Source organism: Centruroides vittatus, unplaced genomic scaffold (assembly GCF_030686945.1).
Source record: "Centruroides vittatus isolate TY-2023 unplaced genomic scaffold, ASM3068694v2 contig_417, whole genome shotgun sequence".
NCBI lineage: Eukaryota > Metazoa > Arthropoda > Arachnida > Scorpiones > Buthidae > Centruroides > Centruroides vittatus.
Window position 1 is genome coordinate 2,146,866 of NW_027122227.1, and position 18,128 is coordinate 2,164,993.

Consider the following 18,128-nt stretch of genomic DNA (forward strand, 5'->3'; position numbering starts at 1 on the left):
CTGGCAACTAATTAAATCTCATAATTGTACAAATTTTTTTTCTCTAAAAATCTGAATAATTTTCTTGAGATAAATTAAATATTTAAACGGATATGCCTTCATCGGAAAACTTCATATTCTTATGAAATTATCTTCATTTTAGGCAACTCATTTTAATGTTTGCAATAAAGGAAATTACAATTTATTACAAAATTATTGTATTAACATTTAATGATTATTAACCTAACCTATCCTGAAGATAACTTAAACCTCGATAGCATCCAACAAAAAATATTAATTCATGAAAATAGAATTACTATCTTCAAATATTAATCTTACAAGTTTAAATCCTTTCTCTGTTTGAAAAGAATACAGAATTTTGATTTAAAAATTATTAAATTTTGGAGTATTTCAAAAATTTTTCTATTTTTTTACAGAATTTATTTGTTTCCTGAAGTCAGATATAGTAAAAAAAAACAATATATGCAAGAATATATTTTAGTACAACACAAAGTTAAAGTGAAACCTGATTTTTATAAACACAATTTGAGAAAAACAATCATTTTCACTTAATAATAATCGTAATATTCAAATTTATATTAATATTTCCTACGTGTTAATTCGTAAACTTATGAAGAATTTACAAATAAATTTTTAAATATTTATTTACTCCAGAGAAAGGTGTGTGAAAAACTTTATTTATTACTTGTAGTTTAACATGAAAGACATATATTTTAATAACGTACAAAAAATTAATTTAAAACATTTTCGTAAATTCCAAATAATTCGTCTTTCTTTAATCTGAAGATAAAAACTTTCGTATGTAACAAGTTTTAATTAATTGTAGAAAATTCTTGAAGCACATTATGCATTTCTAATGTCGTAAAATTTAAATTTTGTCTAAATTCGGATATGATGTTTCTAACCTATAAAACATTAATAATTTATTATTTTATTTAAATAAAAGTTTCGTTAATTATTTAATGGCTTTTAATTTTATTTTCAAATTTCTAAAATAAAAATAATTTTACCATTTGAGTAAAAAATGATGATTCACGAGGCTTTTCGGAATATCTTTCGAACTGATCTAAATTATCCTGAAGTTTCAGAGTCAAAGTATCGTAATTACTGCGGACAACTTCTAATACCTTAAATTTAACAATCGATTCAGATTTTCTACCTTAAACAAGATAAATAGAGAGAGTAAAATGTTACCTGTTCTTCGGTTAAGGCTGATAAATGATTTGCTGCAGACCATGTATCAATTTTTGGTGTAAAATGATTAATAATTGCTCTTTAAAAACAAAATTTACAAACTTTAAAATTAAATTTTGATAATATAATTTAAAACAACACAAAAGATATAATTAAAAAATTATATTTATTACCTAACATTCACCAAATTATTAGTTAATCTGGCGGCACTGTCTTTTAATTCTCCTTCGGATGTAGTGTATCTCAAAGCTAAATATAAAATTTTAATTTAATTAAATAATATATAGATAAAATATATGTTAATACATAAAATAGACAAATATATTTCAAAATAAATAAATAAAAAGTAAATTCTGGTAATTTTTTATAATAATTAATGTAAAACATATTTTCTTATATTTCTCTCAATCTTTACATTCCAAAATCAGCCTTTCCTAGGTACTAAGTCAATCTCATCTATAAAGTTGACAAGTATGAAATTATATAACACTTGACAAAAAAAGTTATGCACCAAGAAGGTGGCATTGGAACTGAATGAAATTTACAAAAATAAATAATTTATTTAAAACAATGGAGTCAGAATTTATTATCTTACTTAATTGTACTATAAGCAAGTACACAAACATTCAAATTTTCCTTCCTTTCTGACTTATGGAGGACTAATGATTTCTCAACTCTAAAACTTTTACTAAAAATGAAATAGAATTAGAATTAAAAGGCTAAAAACCAGTTTTTTGTAGAGAGAAAAACACTTTATTACTTCACACTTATCCCCAAAGTAATAAAAAGTGTTTTTCTCTCACAAAAAACTGGTTTTTAGCATCATAAGTCAGAAAGGAAGGAAAATTTGAATTTTCGTATACTTGCATATAGTACAATTAAGTAAGGTGAATGAAATTTTACTAGTGCAAATGTAATGACTATAGTAATAACTACTAATAAGTGATTACAGTATCATAGGCAAATGAATAATTTCCTGTGAAACAATGGGTATAATTTAAATCAATCTTTAGTACCTTCTAAGATCTCCTCTTGCCTGGATACATGTCATGATATGGTCAGACATGAAAGTATACATGCAGCATATGCTATCCTGCAATTAGATTTATCTACAGATGTTGCAACTGCTGTTCCAGATCATAGATAGCCAAAGCTGGAATCTCATCCAGTCTCACAAACACTCAATACAACAAATCTGGAGATGAGACAGGTCAAGAAAGTGTGGCAATGTGATGAAGACATTGCCACAGTGAGAAACTGTAGCTGTATGAAGCCAGGTATTATCTTGCTAGAAAATAACTGTTTAAAACTCTGTAATGAAAGGCAAGGCAACACAAGGGCACAGAATTTCCTAAACTTACCACTTTGCTATCAATGACACTTGTACCATTTGTATGGTTCAAGATAAAATATGATATTGAAAAGTATTAATAGATGTCATAATAAACATTAATAGAATTTGATACATCATTTCACAACATAATTCTCAATTACGAAACATTTTCATAACAAAATACTGATAATAATGAACTAAATAAAGTCCTCATTTTAATTCTTCCCTTGAGTGTTACAATTCCTTGCAAACAGCAAAATGATTTGAATGATGGTTTTTTAAAGCTATTCTATATGTTTTATCAACTTTATAACATGCACCATATTGTTCTTCAATATATCTTCCTCTTATGTTCTTTTTACTCAAAAAAAAATAAATGAAAAAATTTATAACACTACAATTTTATGAAATTTTATGAAATTAGATGCTAAAAGATTTACACTTTGAAATTTAATTGTCAAGCTGATAATTTTAAATTATTAACAATGAATGCTGTGAAACAAGCTTTTCATAAATACTCATGTTCAAGAATTCCTCTTATATTATTCTAAGTCAATCTAGAGATATAGACTTAGAATAATCAATAACAGCTATGAAAATTGCATTACATATAGTTCAGTCAACATAAACACACCTGTCATTGGCATTTTTCCAATTATTTTGGATTCATCTTGAAAGAGTAATAGGTAGGAAGTTGTGCTAAAGCATTCATTTTTTGTTGTTAGTGAATTTAGTATGAGATTTAACTTTTTTTTTTTAATTCTTTTGCATGCTTCCTGTTTTACCATAAAGGGTACATGTCTTAACAAATTTTTTTTGCAGCAGAACAAAAAAGATTTTGTAGAACATTCAATGCAGAAAAGCCAAAAATGACAATTTTATCATTCTTGTTGATCATTCTGCAAAGCATCCAAGTCAGATTGCTAGAGTATCATAGAAAACAAAAAAAAAAATTTGCCAAAAATGAAGCAGTAAAGATGAGACAAATTTTACTTTACTGATAAAATGTGCAAAGAAGGACATTCTAGGAACAATGGCAATAGCTTTGATTATGATGTGTAAACAATCCATCGTTTCTATTTTGGAGAGAAGAAACTTCTGTCAATTCCTAAATTACTGCCTGATTTAAAAAATCCATTTTCCTTGGAAGAATGATACATCACTTAAATGTATTTTTCTTCCAAAAACAGTCCTTCCACAAATAAATATTCTGTTCTGTATCTGAAAAAGAATCATCCTATTTTACAAATAGATCATCCTATTTTACAAATATATTTTAATTTGCACATGAAGTTGTGTCAAGAATCACAGCTAAGTTGGCCACACAATACAGTGGTACCTCATATTCCAAATGATTAACTTCGAACATTCCAGAGTTTGAATGCTAAATTCAAATGATGCTTCTATATTTGAACTGCACACACAGCAAAAAAGTGAGCTCACTGCTTAAACACCATCTGTTGTGCATCCAAGTTGTCTCTTGCCGTGAAAGAATCTCTTGCAATTTGCTCATGTGTTTTCAGTGCTTTTTTCACTTTATTTTTGGTGTGTTTAGTTATTTATATATAACTCCTACCCATTAACCTTGGCATCCAAGAAGAGTGTGGAAGCAACAAAGCCTAAGAGGACAGTTGTAGTACCAACAATTGAGATAAAAAAAATAACTTATTACAATGTATAAAAGCAGTATCTGTACAGTGAATCTGACAGCCATTTAAACATGGCTGCCAGATTCAGTACCAACAATTGAGATAAAAAAAATAACTTATTGCAATGTATAAAAGCAGTACCTGTACAGTGAATCCGACAGCCATTTAAACATGGCTGCCAGATTCACTGTACAGGTCACACATTGCATTTATTGGTCACACTCCATCAGCTTTGTCATTGTTTAAGATGCCAAAGTTGACAGTGTATGACCAACAAATGCAATTTTCATTGGGATGCAATTTGAAAAAATTGTAGACATACAAATTCCCACTGTAATTGTCTGTCTGGCTGTCTATCCTTCCTTAATCTTGAGAACGAAATTAGATAGATGAAAGTCAAGATCAGATGTAAAAAGCTTGGGGGCAGGAGGCCCAATTTGCACTCAAAATCAAATTATTTCAATTCAAAACTTCCCCTGATAGCAGTTAATAGATGACCAGCATGGCTCTATTGTTAAAGGAAAAGTATGATGTACAGGAGCTTAACTACAGTACTAATTTGAGGTGGAGAGCATATATTTTAAATTAAATAAATTAAAAATATGATTAAAAATTGTAGCCCAGCATTGTGATCATCTCACAATAAACAATTGTTCGTTTTATCAATAAAATTCATAAATTTTGCATTATTTTATTTCCTTATAAACATATCTAAAATTATGTATTATGTTAAAAATTTTATCTAACAATAGTACAGTACATGTTATAACATTCCATTCTCTCTGACAATGCCCATTTTGAACACCTGCTCTTATCAGTTGTAATTATGAAAATTTAAAAATACATTAATTCACTGTAACTAGTTTAAAAAATACATTTGATGCATGTAGTCAGGAAATTCTATTTAAAAGGCAGTTTTGCATTTACAATATATACAAGTCATTTTTAAAAGTAAGAACACACAACATTTGCACATAACATTTATCCAGGTCATGGCTGCATTGACTGCAGCCATTCAAGGTCAAAACCATTTTTTAGACTGTTTCTAGAAAGTTCTGACTTCTGTATGCAGTGGTTAATATCTCTCAGATATATTTACAGAGAAATATGTCAATCACCAATCTTACCAATTGCAAGGTACCCTAATTAATGTGTTTTTTAAATGCAAAAAACATTTGACCTCCTGAAATTAACTTATTGAGGTACAGAGAAGTTGTTTGCAGATATTCAGGAAACTGTCATCAATTTGTTAAATGTATTGGCAGCAGACTTCTTTAATGAGCATCAAAAAATCAAGCTTGTCTCTCATACAAAAAATATATGGATGTAAATGATGATTATGTAGGAACTGAGAGACTTGTATTTTGTTGTAAAACTAAACATTATTAAAATACAGTACATTTTTGCCAATCCAGCCCTCAATTAGCCAGCATACCCCACATTATGACTGCCTATCACTTCAGTTTCCATTAAAATGTTAACTAATTTCACACATCCATTTTCCTGTTTTTCTGAGATTTCATTTCAATGTACAATACTGTATGTCAGCAAACTGTATTTTTTGCCTGTTGAATCAGTAACAAAAGGTGATAGGTAACATTCAATGCCTTTAGGCATGCTTTAGTCCTGTACATACTCAGTAATTGGGAAATCTTGCTAATTGGCAACATTTTGTGAAAGAAATGGCTGAATTGGCAAGATTCTAATGTATGTTAATTAAAATGAATAAAAATAACTATATTTCAAAAATATTTTCAAAACTATATTTTCAAAAATATAGAAACAGTCTCCTAGCTAAAATTTATTTAACTTTTTATTGTGAATTGTTTCAATTTGTAATTCGTTACCTCAATATTTTAACTTGGAGACTATATTTTAACTTTTTTCAAATATTTTTGAAATATGGTTAGTTTTATTCATTTTAACTAAATAACTGATCCCACAGAATAATTTACTATTAAATTTTAAAAAATGTATGTTAATTTTTTATTTCTTTATAGCAAAACAGTTCTTACTTTAAAAATGATCCTCATAATAAATACAGTATTTCATTGTTAGACAACATTTACAGCTCACACAATCATTTAAAAGGACATTCTTTTCATTATCATACTGTAAGGGAGTGATCATTGGTTTAGTAAAGAAATGGTCTTATCAAAAAAGTCGTGATATTTATTTTTTAAAGATTGATTAAAAACCTACGAAAAATTTAATATCTTATTCTTAATACAAAATTTTTCATATATCCAAACAATCTATAGTGAGAACTGATTTACTTTAAAATTTGAAAATTTAAATAATGAAATTAAAATACAGTCAAACCTGTTTTTATGCAGTGGATAGGAACTGCATTAAAAAAAACGCATTAAAAAAAATCTCACGAAACTTCACGAATGGCTGTAAATAATAGTTTTCGCAACACAATTAAAAAAATATTTTTTTTTATGCGGTCCCTGTTGACCGCATAAAAAAAGTCTCACATAGAAAATAACTCAAAACCGTACGAAATAGAATTTATTGACAACAGATGTCAGCACTTGACTGCATCGTCTGGTCTATCGTCTGTTTTACATATTTTTGTCCAGGTGGTGTTTTGTTGACTTAAAAAGTAAATTATTTCATTTTTCGCATATTCATGCAATAAATAAGTGCATTTATGCTATAATAAGTTTATTTAGATATAATAAGTCAACGTGAGACATGACGAATCGCACGAGACTAGTTGCCAACTATACCGCACAAATAAAAAATTGCACCAAAAAAAACCGCACAAATTAAAAATTCGCATAAAAAAATCGCACATAAAAAGACCGCATAAAAACAGGTTTGACTGTATATCATCAAATAATAATGAGGAAACAAATAATTGCTTTTCATATTGACTTTTTTTGTTGTTGTTGTTGTTTGTTTGTTATGAAAGCATTTTAATTTTTCTTTTCCATGACTTTTAATCAGGAAATAATAATATAAATTTTATTACTACAAAATTAAGTTTCCAAACACATTAATTATTATTTCTAACTTGTTTTCATAAATGAATCAGCTTATTCAATCATTTTGAATTAATATCTATTGTTTTCTATAAATGAATTTAAATATTAAAATTAAAAACTATAAAATTTTAAAACTTGGAAACTAAGTTCAGCAAATTTAACATGCTTATCTGATTAAATTTTAACATAAAAAAAATTAATTAATTATAAAAATGTAATAATGTTAATTATATATTTTATTTATTTAATATTTATTTATTATTATTTGATTAAAAAAATCACACAGTTAAACCTCTTTTTAGTACCATCACTTATTCACTGCTGAAAATGGCACTAAATTGAGTTTGCACCAAACTTGCACCGAATAATAAGAATTACATACTATACTAAAATGCACAAGTTTGAGTTTAACACACAAATGAGAGTTTGAAAGTCACAAATGATTTATCATTTGTGACAATATCATTTGCAATGCAAAATCACACATTTAATAATTTACAGATAGTGAAGGATTCTCAATTAGTTTTTATGAGGAAGATTTATTCACAATATTCATTGGGACTTACAAAGCTGGAAGTAATTAGGAGGAAGCTATATCAAGATTTGACTATATAATATTTAAATATACACTCATTTCTGTTTTAACATGATTTTGATGTAACATGATCTGGAAAAATTCGATTCTCTTTTCACGAGACTTTTTTATATTTTTACACAAAATCTAACAACGTTTCAAAAAATTTGACTTCTTAAAAATCTCCATTTGATTTAAATTCTAAGGAATAATATTCATGCTTTCTGAAAATTGCTTTTTAAAAAAATTCTTAAAACTTGCATTTATGACTTTTACATATGCTCAAGTATTAAGATTTGGCAGTTTTTTGCAACTTATTTAAACCTGTGTAGCAACAATCAGTCTTTCCTTCACATTTCATCTTGCAATTGAAGCAGGCAGAAAAAATTTAATTTGAAGTTTGGCAATTTATTTGTATAATCGTATTTCTTTCAATTTCATCCAACAGGGAATTGCTTTTATATGCCATTTGACGTTAAAGGTAGGGGTATTTTGGTATTCAACTGAAAAAGTTAAATAATTAATAATAAAATAAAATTTGTGCAAATAATATAAATATATTAAATTTTGCTGATAAGTAAGTTACAGTTGTCCCTCCTCCAATTTATTAACTAAAATTGAAATATTTTGTTTACACACGTCGTATTATATTAATTAGTTTATTGCATTATTTTTACTGATTTCTAAGGTCTGCAATAAATTTCCCACTTTTCTATACAAACAAGTAACTTTTTACATGGTTCTTTTAATGCAAATTTTTCAAGAAAATATCTACCATAAAAGAACAGAAGTGGATATATAAAAAATATTTTAATTATATGCATAAAATTATTACACCTGTTATGAAATAATATCAAAATAAAATGAATTTTGAAAACATTTCCCAGCATCTATAATTGAAATATACATAAAATCAATAAGAACAAAAAAAAATCCAGCAACAAGTTGCTTAACTTTCCTGGCAACATTTAAAATTGCATTTAATGACATCTGTTATGATATTTTATTTAAAGAATCTTTTTATATTTTTAATTATTATAAAATGGCAAAAAGCTTAATTTTGAGGGTAGGGATGCATTTTATACAAAATTGTAAATGCTAATAAATGAGTAGAATCATCATTAAGTCCGACCCTACTCAAAGTATGACACACAACCACTTCTATCTCACTACCCAGTCAGTCAATCTTTAATCACCAAAATTTAACAGCATCAATCTCCATAATACACAAACTTCCCTGCAAAATTTCAGAAATTTTCAACAAAAAGCACAGGCATTATTAAGCTTCAAAGAGGGCAAACAAAATCATGCCCCATATACACACACCACACACACACACACAACACACACACACACACACACATGCAAACAAACACAAAAAAGCATCCATACATACAGAAAAACCCCTTGAATGATTTTGCATTTCTCAACATTTCAAGGTCCCAAGTCCAAAAATGTAAAAATCTTGAAAATCATTTTTTTTACCGATGTCACTCTTGTCCTCTATTATATATAACAGAGCTAGGAAAGTAATAAATTATAACAGTAAATCACAAAATAATTAAAAAATCAAAATCTTTACAAAAAATTCAGCAAAGAGTTGCATAACTTTCCTAGCAAAAAATATTTTAAAAACATGGCATGGATGGCATATCTCATGAATATCTCATAAGATATAACATAGTATCTCTCCAATATCAAAAACTTACCAGATACTAACAATATTTTATATTTCATATTCACAAAACATGTAGCACTTATTACAAAATAAAAGAAATTGGTAATGTGTGTGTCTTATGACATCACTAGTAACCACTTCCATTTTAATAGAGGTAATAGGAAGATGCTTGTTAATGACATATTTTCAGAATTTTCTCACATTACATGCTTGCAATATATGAGAAAGATAACATTTATTTTGTTAGAATTAAAATGGGTAAGAATTACTCTTAGGTAAATTATTTATAAGTACAGGGTAATTTAGAAAAAATCATCCAATTTCAAATTTTCATATTTTTAAAAATTAAGAAAGAATGATAAGTACAGGTAGGCCTGCTACAACGCAGTACCTTTACGTGTTTTTGCTTCAACACAGTTGGAAAAACGCGGAAATTTTCTTACAACGCGGTATTTTTACAATGTGGTTTAGGGTATTTAGTAGTGATGCCACGAATAGTGATTTTGCCGAATACCGAATACTCGGCTACACTCTCGGCCAAAGTGCAAAATATTCGGTGGCCAAATAATATGTGAACATTTTGCGGGTGACAAGTTACATTACAGTGGGTGCGATAGCAACGCTGCAGGCGCATTTGTTTTATTTGCAAGTAGATTGTGTCACGACACGCATTATGTTCATTATTACATCAAATTGTGTTACTAATAGTCCTTATGACTATTAGTAACACAATTTGAGCTTGAAACGCAAGTTGAGCTTGAAACACGCTTCAACTTTGATGAGAATGACAAATATCTGGTTGCCACTTTCCTTGATCCGCATTTCAAAACCAGTTTCCTGGGATTAGTTCAAACGCAAAGAGCAAAACAAAAAGTTCTTTTAGAAGCTCTGAAAATTAGTTGTGATGAGTCTACTAGTACCGATGATGATTCTTCTCCACTTCGTAAGAAAAGAAATATCAATGAAAATGAGAAAATCATTGAAATACACGACAGTTTCTGGAACTGTTTTGAGGAAGTCACTACAGAAAATATGCAAAATGATGAGGATGTGGAGAAGAAAAGTGCTATTGCAAATGAGATTGATTTTTATATGAAAACTGTTCACCTAGATTGGACGTCAGACGGTCTGACGTCCGATCTAGGCAAACGCCACTTGTAAAGGTCTGACTCAGACCTTTACAAGTGGTGGTCAGCAAATGCAAAACAGTATCCAAGCCTGACAGAATTCAGTAAAATTTATCTATCGTATCAGTAGTGTATATAGTGAGAAGCTATTTTCAGAAGCAGGTATAGTTTATGAGGAAAAGTACAATCGTTTGCTATCAACAAAAGCCGAAAAAATTGTTTTCATTCATCACAACTTACCACTGATAGATTTTAAGTATTAAATGTAATAAATTGTGATTAAAATAAATACATTTTTGAATAATATGTGCGTTTTTTTCCATAATTTGGTATTCGGTATTCGGCCGAATGTCGCGTACTATTCGGCTGAATACTGAATAGTAGCTGAATATTCGTGGCATCACTAGTATTTAGAAACGAATTATCTTTCACATAACAGAAAAATTGCAAAGATCACATAAGTGCAGTGGAACTTGATGAAACAAGCTCAGATCTTGTAATAAGGCCAGTCAAACATTCTTGAACAACTATAATAAGTGACAATGAGGACTGAATTTGTGAGCATAACATTATGTTTCTTTTTGATTTTGACTTGAAATCATAATCTTTTTAGTTTTTATATGATGTTGAATTTTATTTAAGCTTTTTACGTACATAAATTTAAAAAATAATAAAAATGTTACACCATAAAAGGCAGTTTTTCTCTTTTTAGAACTGAATCCCAGTTTTCATATTAAGTTGGTGTCTCCTATAACGCAATTTCCCACAACGCGGTATTTTCAAAAAACGTATCTACTGCATTGTAGGAGGCCTACCTGTAATACATGAATGTAAAGAATGCACGTCTAAGTTTTTTTACAAATGTTCAATATGACTGTACACTTTCCGTATCAAAACTTGATGAACCATTATTTTTTTTGCAGAAGAAACCATGCTGGCATTTCATATTTGAATATGTTACAAAATCTGGCTTTTTCCCAAACTGAAGAAAGATTCCCCCAACTTAATTTTTCAGAGGAAAGCATCATCCCACTGGAATACAAAAACATCATTTTCTTAACACAGAGTTACCCCATAGTTGGATTGGTTGCAGTGGACCAGATGACTTGGTGTTACACATTCATTCATTCTTTATTTAGGTACGAAAAAATAATGTACTGCTAGACCTACTGTCCTAGTACTGCTAGGCACAATTAGGTAGAAGAAATGATAATACAAATTAAATTATAACAAAAGTTTGGGTACAATGTGTAATGAATGGTGATAAGTATTAAAAGAATAGCACAGTCATATGATTTTGTGCACAAAGTGTGCAGCAATATCACAATAACTATAAAAGTGTGATACTATAGATAAATGCATTTAGATAATTTAAATCTGACAATGTATTTAATGCAATAATGTAGAAAAATGTGCAATATTACATTAAGACCTGAAAACATATTAAACATGATTAGAACGCTACGACATGGTAGCATAAAGTAGATGTGATACAAAGATTAGGCATGGTGATTCCATTAATGTCTTTAAGTATGCATGAGAATACAACAAATTTGCAAAGAACCACAATATAATACAAGTGAAACTATGATACAGCTATGATACAACATTTACAGTGAAGAACGTGTGTAGAAAGATCTGCTGAGGTTGGGGTAAGTAGTATGTGATGCAAGGGTCTGCCAGGAAGGTACACAACATATAGAGATGGTTATTATTTCATACAGTACACCAGTGTTTATTGGGTGAAGTGAAGGTTGAGATCATTGTCAGCTTTAAGTACCTAGCAACCAAATGTTGGAGATGAAAGTAAGTCTCTGTCATTTATGAAGTCCATGTAGCTGCAAAGCCACTGTTTGCTTACACAATGGCCTCCCAGGCAATGGCGAATTACCCAATAGGTGCACTAGGCGTGTGCCTTGGCCTCATCATCACAAGGGCCTCAAAAACTACACAGCAAAAAGATAATATGCCTCAAAGACTTTATAATACACATTTTAAACATTTATTAAAGAAAAACTTTTTATTTAAGGATTTTATTTGTTAACAAAATTGCACCTAGGGCCTAATAGGAACATAATCTGCTACTGCCTACCAAAATAAAAAAAGTGCATGTAGAATGCACACTGTAGGGTGTAGAGGTAGTAAAAATATTTAGAGGGGCTCTCAAGTTATTAATCCGCCACTGCTCCTAGGCCTCCAGATATTATACCCATGCAACTTCTTCCTTTGGAAGTATGTGAAAAATCAAGTGTTTGTCCCACCTAGGCCCACAAATCTATGCAAACTTAAACAATGCATTTCTGCCACTTAAAAAACAGTTACTAATTCCACATTAGAATTTGTTTGGAGAGAATTTGCATATCATCTTAACATTATGTATAACTATAGGAAGTCATATCAAACATTTGTAAAAAAAAAACTTAGACATTTGTCCTTTACATTCATGTATTACTTATCATTCTGTGTTTTTAAAAATATAAAAATTTTAAATCAGATGATTCTTTCTGAATTAACCTGTATAATAAACAGATATTACCCCCTTATATCTATTGAAAACTGTAACCAATCTAAGCGATTAACAAAATCTGCTCAAAATTTATACTCTGTAGTTATATTAGTGAAAACATTGAAGTAATTTGAAAAAAAAAATTAACAAATTAATAGTTTTCTTCTTAAAAAAAAAATAATGTTAAATTATAATGAACCAATTTTTCATATGAAATTCTATAAACAGTTTTAATTTCATAGTGAGAAATTCCATCAATTTTTTCAGCATTTAATAACATTCTTTGAAGTTTCAAATCAGAAATATTTAAGAGAGACAATTGAAAAAACAATCAACTCAATTAGCTATTGATAGAGCCAAATATTCAAACACCACATTTCCTGATACAGTACATTGGCTTACAAGAGCTATTAGATATAGTATTTACAAAACTTTTTACAATTATGTAATTTATGATATGCTTTGTGAAAATAACACTTTTAGCATATGGCAACTTACAACTTACTTGAATTTCATTGTAACTTACAACACAAGGTATTTGTGAATCCAGGCCCATATTAGCAAAGTTTAAAAACTTGTGTAGTGTTATGAGATTTTATTTAAAAAATAATTTTTGTATTATCTATATATATAAAAACGAATGTATGTCTGTCTGTCTGTGTGTCTGTCTGTTTGTCCTTCATGCATTACTACACCATTTATCTGATTGCCATGAAACTTTGGGAAGTTGTTTAATACACTCCCGCAAAGGTTTGTGGCATATGTGAAGACCACCATTTCCCCCTTTCAAAAATATATTTATATATGGATTAAGGCTTTTATGTCCAACAGATGGCGCTAACTTCCGACGACCTAAGTTTGCTTTTCTGTGAGGCATTATGTTTTGCTGTGAGAATTGACTAAAGCAATCATTTTCTATCTATCTATATAAATAAAATATAACGTTCGTTTGTCCCTACCGATTCCTTTGAAATTTTGACAACATGTTGCATTCGAATACGCACGTATTTTTATATAATATACATGTCAAAATTCCCCCCACTGGGAAGAGAGGGACAGGATTAAGGCTTACTGTGAAGAACTCGGCTTCTATTTATACTATTTTGCATGCGGTTTTTTGCGTTTTTAATTGCGTTTTAATAGGCTACGTCAACAGAATATACACTAAAAAGGGATTTTTCGATATTCCCCAGCGGGGAAAGGGACGGGATTAAGGCTTACTGTGAAGAACTCGGCTTCTATTTATACTATTGTGGCCGTCAGCCATATTGTTTTCTTGTATATTTTTGTTTAATTCATAAGTTGTAAATACATATATATATATATATTTTCTATCTTCCTTCTTCCTTCATTCCATTCTCTTATTTCCGTTCCTTTCTCCTTTGTCTAAACAACCTGACCGTTATTGCTGGAGGGCAGGATTACCCCTCCTAAGTAAGAACAAAAGAAGGCGAGGACGCCCTGAAGGCTAAGTGGTGAACAAGGGACACTTTTCTACTGGACCTCGAGAAGGACGGAAGTGTGAGCCAGCGATCGACCAGGAACGGGAAAAGTCGAAAGAAGGCTACAGGACCGTCGAGGCCAAGGGAAAATAGACACAAAACCGAGGGAATCGAAAGACGTCGAGGGCAGACAGCCGAACAAGGAAAAAGAGAGAAAAACGACTGCCATTGCGAAAATACACTCCAGCGAAAACACCGATCATCGTAGACCCGGGTACCTTCCATCTAATTCTATCTACTTTCGTTCTTTCCTAAATCTATCTGTTTCCCCTTTCCTTTTTAGTTTTAAGGTAGATATAAGTTTAGTTTTAAGTCGGGTGTAAAAAGTTTGTGTTACGAGCGCGGGTGTGATTCTTTGTACGTGGCGACCCCTTCCTCAGTGAAGTTATTCCAGTTGGGATCATTTGTAAATTAGAAAAGGAAAGAACCGTGTTCCGGAAGGGAAATAAAAAGACTTTTAATTGTGTATCAGTCTCTGTGTTCATACTTGTAACGTGCATTCACGGGTTTACAAGCCCTTCTCAACGAACAACCACAATGGCGTCCGCGAAAGGATCCCAACTGTGAAGGGGCGCATTGGTGACGTCTCACGTAAAGTTCTTTTTTTGTTTATATCCTGATAATAATTTATTTGTATAATATTGTAGCGCGTGTAACAAAAATGGATGTCCAGGTCGAGAGCTCAAGCAACGGTAATGGGGCCACCCCTACTCAACCGTTAGTGGTGACGGGCTTTCTGGGGATGATCCCCATATTTTCGGGAGCGCAGGGGGACACTGTGAACATAAAGCAATTCTTCAGGACAATAGAAAACATTGCTCACCTTGCAGGATGGAGCAATGAGGTTAAAATAGCAGTACTACAAGCGAGGTTGAAGGGCGAGCCCTTAGTAACTTTTATGTGTCTCTTGGATCAATATCCCGGATCTTACGAAGACATAAAACGCGACTTGGTAAAATGTTTTAGTAAGAGGGACATTGGAGGTAAGGATATAATCGATCAGCTTTTGAATCTAAAACAAGGGCAAAGTGAGTCCGTAACGGAATTCTCTATCCGTACCAAGACACTACTGGCAAGAGCCGTTAGAGATAACAACAGGTTGGACTCACTGAGGGATGACATTATTAAGGAGCGATTTATTAAGGGGTTAAAAGGGAGGTTGAGAGGAGAAGTGCTAAGAAGGGCTCCCAAAACCCTTGATGAAGCTTTCGATTTCGCAGAAGTAGAAGAATCGATAGATTTAGAATGTAATAATTATTTTGAGCACAAGGGGGTAAATGTGGGTATGGAAGAAAGATCAGATGCCTTAGTGGCAAGAAGTGAAGACATAACGACTCGGGATAATAGGAATGATGATAGAATTAGGGGTCACTTTGCCCGCGGTTGCCCCGAGCGTAGGAAACATCATTTAAACTTGTGAGGGAGTGTCATAACGGTCAGCATAACGCTCCTCTCATAAATATCAGCCTGGCCGAAAGGGTCTTTCGATCACAAAGAGGTCTCCCTCTAGTACTAGGGAAGATTGAAGGAATAAAATGTTGTTTTCTCATAGACACGGGGGCGGAAAAATCTGTTCTGAATTCCAAAATAATGAGGGACATATCAAGCAAGAGCATAATGAGAGCGATTGTGGAAGGTGAAGGATTGGGAATCAGGGGTATCAATGGCGAAGTCACTGAATGCGATAAGTTGCTACGCGCAGAGGTAGGATATAGAGGTCAAAAATGCGAAGAAAAAATTGCATGTATGAAATTACCGGAGCATGTGGAATATGAGGGGATCCTCAGAATGGATGTAATCGGAAGAATCCATGAGATCATAGACAGTGTAAGGGTATCTATGGAAGGGGATGTATACCGTAAGAGAGAACGTCAAGACATCTGCGATGAATCTCTGAATATCTCTGATGTAGCAATTAAAGGGTTAGATGGGTTGAGTTTAGAAGAGGGAGAGAGTCTATGATGAGATATTTAGAAAGCACCCTAGTTGCTTTGCCGAGTCCATCGAGGAGCTTACCGGCATGATAGGTGAATCCCATGCCCCTATTGTAAATCAAGATAAACCTGTAAACACGCGACAGTATCGCATCCCTGAATGCCACCTCCCGAAATTAAAAGCGCTAATAGACGCCTACTTAAAAGCAGGGATAATAGAAGAGAGTTCTTCTGCCTGGAATTCTCCTATTCATGTCGTGGAGAAGGAGAACGGGGAAATAAGAATGACCCTTGACCTTAGAAGGGTTAATGATCTTACAACTACGCAGGAATTCCCTATAGCTCGGGTGGATGAGATTTTGAGCAAGTTCCACGGCAGCAAATACTTTTCGGTACTTGACTTGAAATCGGGATATTTTCAAATAGATTTAGAGCGGTCTGTTAGGCACGTTTTCGCGTTTTCGACACCGTGGGGTAAGTTCCAAATGTGCCGCCTCCCTCAAGGTGCGAAGAACAGCGGTAGGTTCTTTCAGGCGGTTATGTCGAAGGTGTTGGCTCGTTTTATAGGTATAAATAGTTACGTTTTTCAGGACGATATAGTCCTTTTTTCGAAGTCCCTTGATGACCACATAGTGTTGCTGAGCGAAGTCATAGAAACATTAGATAAAGCTAACTTAAAACTGCACCCAACTAAAAGTTCGTTCATTGTTAAAGAAGTAAAGTGCTTGGGTCACGTGATAAGTCGAGAGGGAATACTCCCCGATATGGACAACGTGCGTGCGATTCTCGAATTGAAACCTCCTTGTAACGTGAGGGGTGTGAGAGGATTTTTGGGAATGGTAGGGTTCTTTAGAAACTTCATACCTAGATTTTCTGGCATCGCTCTACCCCTGACGAAATTAACCAAAAAGGGCGTAAAATTTTCTTGGAATAAGGAGTGTCAAGATAGCTTCGATAGGTTTAAGGGTTTACTATCAAGACCCCCTTTGTTAAAACATCCGAATTTTGAGGCCCCTTTCCATTTATACTCTGACGCATCGGACGAGTGCTCAGGTGCAGTGCTAGGTCAGAAGGAAGATGGGAAATTCTATCCTGTGGGGTACTTCAGTCGGAAATTCGTAGGCGCGGAAAAGAATTACTCCACCATTGAAAAGGAGTGCCTGTCAATAGTTTTATCACTGCGCCATTTCAAACCAATAATATTAGGTTATAAGATCGAGCTACACACAGACCATAAGCCCCTCATATTCATCAGCAACTTAAAAAATCATAATAAGAAACTGATAAGGTGGTCTACGGAGATTGCTGACTATGACGTGACCATAAATTACATAAAAGGAAAACGTAACGGGGTGACCGATTGCTTGTCGCAACCAAATGTCAACGCTAAGGAAAGGGATAAGGAGGTTAGTAGTAACATGATGGAGAATAGGGAGTTATGGGAAAAGGTAGTGGAGTCCCAGAAGAGGGACGACGAGATAAAGAGGATACGTGAAAATCTAGAGAGGATCGGTCAACAAGGCGTAACCACCGGAATTCAGCCCGAGCACAGGCTGGATGGTGACATTGTGGTAAACGTGAGGCCCGGAACAATGGGATTGAGGAAATGGACGCGTGTATGCGTGGGGAAAGACATGG

General features: G+C 32.1%; 1 protein-coding gene across 1 annotated transcript in view; it reads right to left on the minus strand.

The window, feature by feature from the left end:
* Nucleotides 1-656: 656 nt before the first annotated feature.
* Nucleotides 657-18,128, minus strand: part of LOC136976672 (armadillo-like helical domain-containing protein 3) — a 70,999-nt gene continuing 53,527 nt past the window's right edge. The window contains exons 23-26 of the mRNA XM_067272032.1: nucleotides 1,368-1,443; nucleotides 1,195-1,273; nucleotides 1,011-1,127; nucleotides 657-905 (exon numbers count right to left, since the gene is read on the minus strand). Coding sequence (XP_067128133.1) covers nucleotides 813-905; nucleotides 1,011-1,127; nucleotides 1,195-1,273; nucleotides 1,368-1,443 — 365 coding nt within the window. The 3' untranslated portion in view covers nucleotides 657-812. The remainder of the gene's footprint in view (nucleotides 906-1,010; nucleotides 1,128-1,194; nucleotides 1,274-1,367; nucleotides 1,444-18,128) is intronic.